General features: G+C 38.3%; 1 protein-coding gene across 2 annotated transcripts in view; it reads right to left on the reverse strand.

Annotated features, from left to right (window-relative positions):
- LOC121869347 (DNA-directed RNA polymerase II subunit RPB1-like) overlaps positions 1-8,979 on the reverse strand; it is a 30,416-nt gene extending 21,437 nt beyond the window's left edge. Inside the window, exons 1-4 of one of the 2 annotated variants that reach the window (XM_042370670.1) lie at positions 8,892-8,979; positions 3,262-3,407; positions 2,639-2,908; positions 2,001-2,316 (exon numbers count right to left, since the gene is read on the reverse strand). In XM_042370670.1, coding sequence (XP_042226604.1) covers positions 2,001-2,316; positions 2,639-2,908; positions 3,262-3,336 — 661 coding nt within the window. In that variant the 5' untranslated portion in view covers positions 3,337-3,407; positions 8,892-8,979. Of the gene's footprint in view, positions 1-2,000; positions 2,317-2,638; positions 2,909-3,261; positions 3,408-8,501; positions 8,844-8,891 lie in introns of those variants that run through there. The other variant, XM_042370681.1, reaches the window with a different exon arrangement.
- Between the last annotated feature and the right edge of the window lie 2,337 nt (positions 8,980-11,316).

Consider the following 11,316-nt stretch of genomic DNA (forward strand, 5'->3'; position numbering starts at 1 on the left):
GTAGAAACACAAGGTGAAGTGAGTCAAGACCAAGGACGAGATTCCTACATCACAAAAGTTGAGAAGCTACTGAGACGAGACTGGGAGGCTCTCATGTGTGAGTGAGTGAAAGATAAATACCTACTTGGCAACACAATCTAGCCAGGCCCGCGACATCAAAACGATGTGTCGTGACCCGAAACTCTACAGACACAGGTCACAGGACATAACCCAAAGCCTAGGGGTTAAGAATGGACGTTTAAGATCTACTATCTGGTAAAGACTACAGAAAACCCCATAATTCGAAATAATAGTGACTTTAACCTTACAAATTATGAGGGACACCCTCCAAGTGAGGGGGGAACTTTTTTGTTATTTGCCCCAATCAAAATTTAAACACTCCTAACTCCAGTACTGTACCAGATTTAGGGTTATCAGACATAATCGCTCGAGCACTGGGCAATGATGGAAAAACAAGAGGAAAAAGCTTGCGCAATAGAACGTAGATGTGCACTCCACGACTGACCAACGTGAACTGACTGTAACCAAGACGCGTACAGTATTTGTTTATATTGAGGAGGGCCCCCAAGTTCGTGGACTTTTATTTTGAGGTCCTATTATTCGCGGATGACACCCTGGATGTACAGTCTCACCCAAAAGTTAGTTAACTCTCCCAGCCAGCTATTGCTGCACTGCCTGCTCCAGATATTTGAAACTGTCTCAGTACCAATCAGAACATGAAACTACGATGAATCTAAAGGTTCGAAGTAACAGACTCAAGTTCATACATCTGAAGTAGGCAGTGCAGCAATAGCTGGGTGAGAATATACCCAAGAATATCTGTGGGTAGTTTTAAAGTTGCCGTCATTTTCAAGGCTGGGGCATGGAGCCATTCGTTCTAGAGACAGTAATTTCCTTTACCTGTATTGTAAATATATGTGTGTGTGTGTGTGTGTGTGTGTGTACATACTATTCAAAGTCCACATGTTATATGGACTAAAAATGAAGTATATATATATATATATATATATATATATTTTTTTTTGTACACAAATTTGGGGGCCCCCTGTATATGAAATCTGTAAATGTCGCCCATAATCTAAAATTTTACGAAAATTGTAATACTGTATATACGTATAGTAATATTTCTAAATGACTCTCATACTGTATTTAAAAATTTCAACAAATCTTAAAACTTTTTTAATATACAGTGTATAACGCAACAGCAAAACATTACAATTTATGAGTATGTGTACAGTAAACCCTTGAAGATTCGAACCAGGGAAATCCGGATTTCCGAAGAAACGGACAAAAAATTTAGGGGTTCTGGGCTAAGAAGCCTCCAAGAAGTTTCCCTAAGAAATATTCCCAAACCAGAGTAAAGAATATTTTAGGCCTGTGGGCGCTGCTTGACCCATGAGTTGCTTGGACACAGTTGCCCTAGGAGGTGGGAAACATAAACAGAGTTAACAATTGTTGTTTGTGGGAATATTATTTCATTCACTCTAGTAATGATGCAATGATTCTTATTATGTTATCATAGGTAAATGCCTGGTTTATATATGGTAATTGGCTACGGTAATTTGCTTATCACTACATTAGTACTGTATTTTTGGTGTTTCTTATATCATTTATTATTCGGCGGAAAATCCGGACAATCGGCTTTTCTGGACAGGTGGTCCCCCCCTTTTTAGTCCAGAACTTCGAGGGTTCACTGTAATTTCAAATTTGAGGGATATGAATTATGTTTTTTTTACTGAATTCATAAAATATTTCTTTTAATACCCTGAAGCATAAAAATTTATGATACACAATCACCATTCAGTGAATTTATTCCTGAAATGGTATTAGAGAATTGGTGATTGCTGGGTCAGGAAGAGTTCAGGCACCGTGTGCCGAGCAAAAAGTTCACTTAACCAAGCAGTCAGACAGGATTGGTTTACAAAGAGCTGCTGGTGCAGCTGAAATGAAATTTGTATACTGTAAAGTAACTCTTAAACCATTGAAAGACATTAACTGACCTGAAATATGCTTGAATATTTCATACACGCGCTCAGCCGTGAGAATCTGTTTCCGATCTTGAGTGTCCTCATTCACATGCTTCCACTCAGCAACAAGCTCCAATCCCACACGCTTAATGTTTGGCTGATAACGACCACAACCACCATGGCCGCTTCCCTTTTTGCTCATGTTGGGGTCCTCTGGATCTTTGCTTACATCAATTTCATCTCCACCTTCACAAATCATCTTTCCCTTACACAAGTTGTAGACATGTTGCAATCGCTTTCGAGGTTGGCCCTTTGACTTTGTTACAATTTCACGAATCTTTGGATATTGCTGAAATTAAATAAAGCCATGTAGCATTAGTACAGTAAAGCAACTAATATAATCTAGGTGAAAATTATCCTGACCCCAAAATGCTTATTATGGGAAGCACAAGTATGGGTCAATAATGAACTTGCTATCCAAAGAAACAGTTTAATTTCTAACTTTGTTGTTCATCCTGTATACTCCATGTCCTCAAAATGTATAGCAAAGTCTTGACCACAGCATTAGATAAAAACAAAAACAACCTTGCAATTGTCAGTTCTGTCTATTTGAATACAGTACAGTACAATATTGGTAATTTAAATTTTGTTTATCTCTTCTGAATACTTACTGCATTAAAGAGAAGTTTACTACAATAGAAGCAGACACAACGTAAAATCTTCATAGTTTTTGTTAGGAAGCCCACGTGAAACACAGGCTTGGCCAACTCCAAGTGTCCAAAGTGTCCAGGACAGTCTGTCATATTACCAGCACATGTTGTGCACCGGGTGTTCCTGTCTAAACATCCTTGACGTGGATCCATCAGCCCACCTAGCTTGGGTCGCCCATTCTCATATACTTCAGCGTACTTTATACCACCTTCTGTGGCTGACATACGCCGCTGAAATGCAAATTGTAAGAAGTGAATCATAATAATTCTAAGTCTCGGCCATATTATAATATTGCAAATTATGATAATGCTAATCACTATAAACTAAACATTAATTTCTTCTTGAAAATCAATCAAACTTCTTAGTTTAAACAGAGTAAGCATGAAGCACAGCAATAAAAAAAGAACAAATAATTATTAGGCCAGGTTATGAAAACTGCTTCAATTAAAAAATTTCATAAAAAATATTTGACTAGATTTACCAACATTTCTAGCCACAATCTATAGCAAATATTTGAATAAGAACATGCAAAACATGTTTCACTAACTAATCTTTTAATAAAACATTTAAAATTTATACTCACAATTTCATCTGGGCTTAAAATACCAAATTGCACCCTGCGGACTACACGCAGGGGAGCTTTGCTTTCCATTGCCATACTGGCAATGGATGTCGGTGTTTCCTGGATAAAATCACCAGTATTGTCTTTTGGATGAAAGGTCCAGTATTCTGGAAGGCAATTTTTTTTCTTTTAGAGAAGCATTTCAAAATAAACTAAACAGGTTAATACAAAGTCCATTAATGAACAGAGGTTATTATTAGGGATCACAAATTAAATAACATATACTGAAATAGGTTAAGTACACAGCAGAGAGGAAGAGTTGGTCAGTTAATAGTTAGTACTACAGTACAGGTAAGCCTTGAGATACAATATCCTGAGAAGCGATAGTATTCCGCTTAAATGATGGTCACAAATTAAGATCATGTCGCTATATACGATCAAAACAACTCATTTTAACGATATCCATTGATTATTTTTTTTGTCTCTAGTGCAAACTATGGGTTGAATATGCTAAAATTAATTGCTGTCTTACAAGGACTCCAGCAATTAAATTTATTTTTCTATGTGAAGTCAGTGACAATTTATAAGGAAATAATTTTTAACCCTATGCATGACACATCTCTACCTTCACTTGTAATCTTCCCCCGCACCGCCACACGGCCATCCTTCACACTATAGCCGTGTTTGCTTCCTTGTCAATCATGAACCAGCCATCGCATGGCTCCACGATTATCAGCCAGCATAATACATTGTACTTATCAAAGGTGTTTTTCGTATATAGCGAGAGGACAGCACTAACAGCACCTGTGTTATGGTGACTGTGAAGTGACATTTTCTGAGCTTTTGTGACTAAGGTGTGTCGACTCTGTTGTTTTGAAAATGTGAACAGCATCAGCCACTATCATTGTGAGCAGTGTAACTTTGAAAATGTCTGGAAGGCCAAGGCATCCAAGACAACCATGTCTCCAAGGTGAAGCTTGACATAGTTATAAGCAGCATGAGACTCCCCAGAGGCTGTTTGGGAGTCAGAGTGACGTCTCCACTCAACCTACAAGAGGCCCCTTAGCCTCGAAGGGGACATGTGATGATTACCAGGTTTATTCTTCAGGATGTGGTGAGTGTTGTGTGTTTTGTACTGATAGTAGTACCGATGGAATTTTTTTGTTGGTGATACTTGTGTGTTTGGGGACGGGTTGGAAACGTATCCCATTGAACCCCAAGTTATAATGTTCCCTATCTATGATAATTCACCTTGTGATGGTTTTTACAGGAACCTAACCCAATTGTATCTCGAGGTTTACCTGTACAGTAGTCACTTACTTCAACAATCTATTTCAGGTAGCAGACAACATTAACCAACGAAACAATCTTAAGTTTTAGTTGATCTTGTAGAAACTGCACGGGTGACCTTTCCTACCACCTAAGGCAATACTGTACCATACTCTGAAACACTTAGGCTATGTCCATGTGCGAGCGTGACAATTGTGAACTCTTGGAACAATCCGCCAGAGTGTATTGTGACGGCACAGAGTGTGAACTCTTTCAAGAGCAGACTTGACCAACACTGGCAGTTATGGATACATTCAGGAGCCAGTACAAGTCCAGTACGTGCTAATCAGTGGCAATGGGGATAAAAGTAAAAAATTAAAAATCCTAACATAGAAAGGAAGTGGATGTTTTGCCATGACCAGTAAGTTCCGCCTAATGCTATTTTACTGTGAGTGCGCTGATCAAAGTGAACTAAAAAAAAATAAGAAAAAAAAATCGTTAGTAGGAACTTAGCTGGTCATGGCAAAATATCCACTATGAAATAAAAAAGATTGCCCTATTTGTGTCTTCAGTGTTTAGTACGTGGTGGGTGTTGTTTTTGGTGTTCAGACGAGGGACACAAACTCAAAAGCAATTTCAAACCTTTTTACAAGTTAGGTAAGATTTTCAAAGATTTGTTTGCTGTTCTTTCTCGAGTTTTATCCCACATTTCCCCTCCATTTTAAAGCATGGTAAATTTCTTGGAAGTTTTGTGATAAAAACTGTCTAGGAGGTAAAATTATAGTTCGTCACCCCTGTATATAGATATCAAAACTAATCTAATCTAAAAACCTAACCAAACTTAACCCTTAAGCCCCGGGATAGGGTTGTTGCTGGCAGTACACCCCCTCCCCCCCCCGTGGGATAAATGGAGAAAAATCTACCTTAAAAAAAAAGTGGCGGGAATAGGCAGACGTTCTGGAATGTCACCTGGGGCCTAAGGGTTAATGTAACCTAACCATCCTAACCCAAATGATATTATTTCACTTGTTGCCACTACACGAATCTCGGGAATTTTATATTTGTATATAATCAGTAGTTTAGACAATTCTAAGACACCTTTTTTCAATGGTGTTTCTAGCGCAAATTACGTTTAAGCGAGATGTTTAACATTTTATTATGTACGTTTGTAATTTGTACGTAGCGGTAGACACCCAGAACATCGAACGCCGTGCGGTACAAAAGCTAAACATCAAACGACAGTGGAGCTCCCCAGTAAGGTTGGTTAGGGTTTTGTTTTCCAATGGTTTTCGATGTGTTTTGAACACCCTTTACCTTGATTTAATTTTTACCCAGTAGATTCTGAGATGGTAGGGGGGCAGGGCTAATATCAGAAACTATTGATTTGTGCCAGAAATGAAGGTCAAATTCGTTCATTACACATGAAAAAGCCATGGGAAGGGGGGAACATAGTCTCAACCAAAATAATACCGTCTAGGATTTAAAAAATTAAAGGTTAAGATTGATGACTGACCTGCGGACGAGTTATTTGTTTTACTGTTTATTTTCTTATTTTATTTTCATCAGTGAGTTCTGATATGATAATCCTCTCTTGTGCAAATTCTTTGTTTGATAGACAATTAGGCGCCTAGGCGCGCACTACTTTGTCTTCTCGGCAGTAATGCCACAGTGACGTCACATCCCAGGATGTAAACAGCCATCATAATGACGTACAGTACAGGTATTTCAAAACACTCCGCCGCCCGGGCTTGATCAATGCCGATGCTCAGTGTATGCTTAAGAACCATTCGTTATGGACAGCTGCTCTCGCGTCGACCAAAAAACGTAAAATGGCACCGTATCATAGTAAGATCTTTCTGTTTGATATTCCAGGGTGGGCAGTGCCGAATACAGTCCAACTCAGCCCATTGCCAACTTGGACCACTTAGGTTTACGAACACATTTTACACGTTTACTTTTGCATGAATGATAAAAGTACAAAAGTACAATGATATAAAGCAGCATAAAAGTACAAACATTACATTCCTTTAATACTCTGGCAACTATCTCACAGGGACCTGGTGACTTATTAGGCTTTAGCTTGTCTATTTGCTTACTAACATCGTTACTAGTCACTACTATCTCGCTTAATCTATTTTCTTCAATATCTTTGTACAGTGGTCCCTCGGTTAACGAACGGTTCGATTAACAAATTACCTCCCATAAGGATCTTCAATTCGGTTAACGAAATCCTTACGACAAACACGCTTTGTTGTGAGCATCAGCTGATGGGTTAGTCTGCCAATTCAGTAATCTGTTCTATGTTTACATTCGTTTCCAGTGGAGTAAATAGCAAGGAAGTTGTGCTCTTTAATATTTTTGCATTATTTATATTAAAATTATTAGTCATTTTAAAATTTAGTTAACATAATGATAATATATGCAGTACACGGAACTAGTTTTTTGTGCGCCCATCAGCCGCTTGACTCAGCCACCAGGCATCAGTTTGGCTTTGTTTACAGTGCAGTGAACATTGATTTTGTTGGTGTCTTGAAAATTTTTGCATTTTTACATTAAAATTATTGGTCATTCTGACATTTGGTTAACATATTGATAATATATAGCACAGTGCAGTGTTGATTTAAATAAAATATTCTTGAATTACACCTAGTGAACTTAAAATTTATTGGTGAAATTACTGCATCAAGCATGGGTCCACTGAAAGGTGATTTCTCATCCATCCCCACTTCCTTCTCATCTCCCTTCTCCTCCACCCCCACTTCTAATTCCCATAATCATCATCAACCAGGAGCCTTCTACATACACACCTCAAAGTAAGTGTACTTTACTGCTTTTTTTTTTCACTTTGCATATATTTTTCTGTGAGCTGGAACCAATTACCCAATATCCCATTGAAACAATGGATTCGGTTAACGAACGACTCTGAAACGAATTGTGTTCGTTAACCGAGGGACCACCATATATAGTCGGTGCCTCGGGTATCATGTTTAAATTTTCGGCGGTGAAAACTGTTGAAAAATATCTGTTCAGATTATTGCTCATTTCTCCGTCATTATCAGTTAGCTCGCCGGTATTGGTCCAATCTTGTCTCGTGTTTTAGTTTGATACATTTGAAAGAATTCCTTGGGGTTTATCTCCGCCTACCTTGGTACCTTCAGTTCATTATTCCTCTTCGCTTTTCTTATCTCGGTCTTAACCCTACCGGCCACTACCTTATAATAATCTTGGAGGTAAACTTCACAATATATTCTCCTACCTATAGTCTTCCTTTGTCCAATAATATTCTTTAAATAACTATTTATCCATTTAGGGTCACTGTTATTTGACATGTGTTTTTTGTATGGTATGTTCTGCTTTTGTGCATTAAGTAACTCATTTAAATATTTGTGGAACTTGTCAACCTCGTTATCAGGTCATCCTCAATTGTCATATTTTGTGAGGGTGTCGTCAGGTCTCCAGATAAAGTGATCTTAATTGTGAACTAAATATAAAATAAAATTATATACATAAAAGAAATTAGATCACCTTTTCCACACAGTCTCGTTCAAGATTCTTCAAACACTACTGGCAACTCAAGGCCGTTTGTTTACTATAGTACGTAATAAAAATTATGAATTAATGTAAAAGTGATTGGTTACTTAGTTCACAGTTGCTTAAATAATGGTTGGATCTATTTTATGTGTTAAAAATCCCAGATGCGAAACTGATATAATACCAATTTAGAAAGGGAAAAAGAGCTAGAGAATCTATATTGGTTTGAGAATTTTGGGTGAAAGGGCGATCATTTTTCATTAGCTACCCATCACCTTTTTCGCGAGTTTTCTTACCGTTTTAGATGATTCTGATATTTATCCTTGAGACCAATCACTTTTTTTTCAGTTAGATTACGTTTTCTTGATGTTTAGTTGGTTATAAATGTCAGAATCATCTAAAGCAGATTGAAAACTCGCCAAAAAGGTGATGGGTGGATAACGAAAGGGCTTTACAAGTACCTGTATCCTGTGCTTATAAAATATTCATTGTCGAGGCAGCACTAAATTCCACGAGCAAGAGTTTTCCATCCACGAATTTTAGTAGAGAAATACCATCAAATCAGCTTGTACGGAACTTGCTATCACCAACACAAAACATTTCCAACCAGAAAGGTCATGATCAAGAGGTTTATGCCATTTATTAGAATTCAGGTTACAATTGACACTGGCGGCAATTTACAACATGGAGACATTAATGTTTGTTATCTTGTTTCTCACACACCCTTCCTTCCCTGGGCCACGCTAGACCTTCCTCCACCACCACTAAGTTCTTAACACACCGAGGCTGACACAAACAAGGGCATAAATCTGTGTCAATGAGTTATTTTTGGGCAACAATGGAGAGCTTACCACCACAGTTTCTCCTTAGACTCTTCCTCGACCTCGACGATTGTGTTGTATCTTGTATCAGGTGAGGTGAGAGATGCGCAACAAAGTAAGACTCATATTGTGTCTTTATTCAGTGTATAGTAGGGCATATTACCAGCTGGAATGTATTATTTTTACTTATAATCTACATATGAACATTTTGTGTTTTTCTAAGATATGTATTAGGACCTCTGTGGAAGTAAGCTATTAATGGCTTTCTTGGATTATTATTAGTTGATTCGATTTACTGTTATCCCCTGTTTGTTTTACTCATGCATATATGCCGAAAAAATATAAACGTATTTATGAGGGTTTTATTGAACAAATATACATCTATCCAGGAAGACTAAGGTATTTTGTTGATGTTCAAAACAATGGCGGATGCGCATGCGCAGGATAATGTTTGTAAATTGCACTATATTACGAAATAATCTCAGTAATCTTATCTGTGCTTGACATGCAGAAGGAAAGTGTACGTTTATTTTGGTAATATGGTATTTAAGAATGGTTCTGTAACATTTTTTATTAAAGTGTCAAATAGGACAATTGTTGCTTCCGTACGTGTATTGTCAAGGACTCAGGGTTGTAGTGGATTCCTCCCCTACAAACGCTTGTCGCTGAGTAGCCGACCCCGCGAATTCCCCAGTGTATGCCTCGTGGTCTAGGTCAACCAGCGCCGCCTTACATGACGGAGGTCAACTATCTACCCACGCCTACCTCCGCTATAAAAGACCTGACCTCGTGGTGACCTCTCTTTTTTCTACCTACTTACTTCTATCATATCTCCCCGCACTCTTCGTCTTTTTAGGGAATGCAAGTTAAGTTTCTTTAACCTATCCTGATATTGAAGGTTTCTAAGTCCCGGAATCATTTTTGTCATTTTTCGCTGCACCGACTCTAGTGAATTTATATCCATTCTATAATAGGGGCACCAGAACTGAACTGCATAATCGAGGTGCGGCCTGACTAGCGCAAGATATAGTTGCAATAAGACCTCTGCACTCTTGTTACTTGCACCTCTAGATATAAAACCCAATACTCTGTTTGCCTTATTTCGAACATTAACGCACTGCTTTCTAGGTCGTAGGTCCGGGCTTACAAGTACCCCTAGGTCTCTTTCACAAGTCGACTTCTCTAGGTTGATGTTGTTAAGGCTGTATACATTATCAGTATTTGTTCTTCCAATATTAAGTACGCTGCACTTGCTAGTGTTGAATTTCATTTGCCATTTCTCAGACCACCCCTGCAGTTTATTTAGATCCTCCTGTAATGCATTTGCATCCTGCCCTGAATTAATCTGCCGCCCTATTTTGGTGTCATCCGCAAATTTGCTTATGTCACTGCTGATCCCAGTATCTAGATCGTTTATGTAGATTATGAACAAGAGTGGGCCTAGTACTGACCCCTGGGGAACCCCACTGGTTACACGGCCCCACTCAGATTTAACACCATCTACGCTGGCCCTCTGCATTTTATCGGTGAGCCATGATTTTATCCAATTTAAAACTTTCCCCTCGATACCATGAGCCTTAATTTTTCTCAGAAGCCTCTGATGCGGTACTCTGTCAAATGCTTTGCTAAAGTCTAAGTAAATAACATCGTAAGTTTCGTCATTATCTACTACCTCGAAGACTTTCCTAAAAAACGTTTGCAGATTTGTTAGACAAGATTTTCCCTTTGTAAACCCATGTTGAGAGTCGTAGATTAATTTGCTTTTCTCTAGATGCGATCGGATGCTATCTGCTATAATTGATTCAAGAAATTTCCCCACTACTGATGTCAAACTGATCGGCCGGTAATTTGACGCTGATGCTCTGTCTCCCTTTTTGAATATGGGTACTACATTTGCCTGTTTCCACAAGTCTGGCACAACTCTGGTGTCTAATGATTTTGTAAATAAGTTTACGAGGGGTCCGCTAATCTGTTCCCTACACTCTTTCAAGACTCGAGGGAAAATTTCATCTGGCCCTGGGGATTTTGTTTTCTTTAGTTTATTTATCTTCTTAAGAACATCCTCTTTTCTGATAGTGATATTCTTTAATTTCTCTTCTTCCTTTCCTTAAATATCAGTTCCACCTCTGGAATTTCATCGCAAATTTCTTCTGTGAAAACTGATAAGAAGTAGCTGTTCAATGCTTTGCTTATTTCTTCACTGCCATTTATCACTTCTCCCCTCCTGACTTTAAAGGCCCAACTTTGTCCTTGACCTTTGTCCTATATACCTGGAAAAATCCCTTGGGATTCGCCTTGGATTCTCTTGCTATTTTGATTTCATAGTCTCTCTTTGCTTTCCTTACATTCTTTTTAACATTCCTACATAGTTCATTATACCTATTTCTGAGCTGCTCCTCCCCTCCCTTTAATTTCTTATATATTCCTTTCTTTATTCCTATGTCATGTTTAAGTT

The sequence above is a fragment of the Homarus americanus genome, unplaced genomic scaffold (assembly GCF_018991925.1).
Source record: "Homarus americanus isolate GMGI-L3 unplaced genomic scaffold, GMGI_Hamer_2.0 scaffold32583, whole genome shotgun sequence".
Lineage (NCBI taxonomy): Eukaryota > Metazoa > Arthropoda > Malacostraca > Decapoda > Nephropidae > Homarus > Homarus americanus.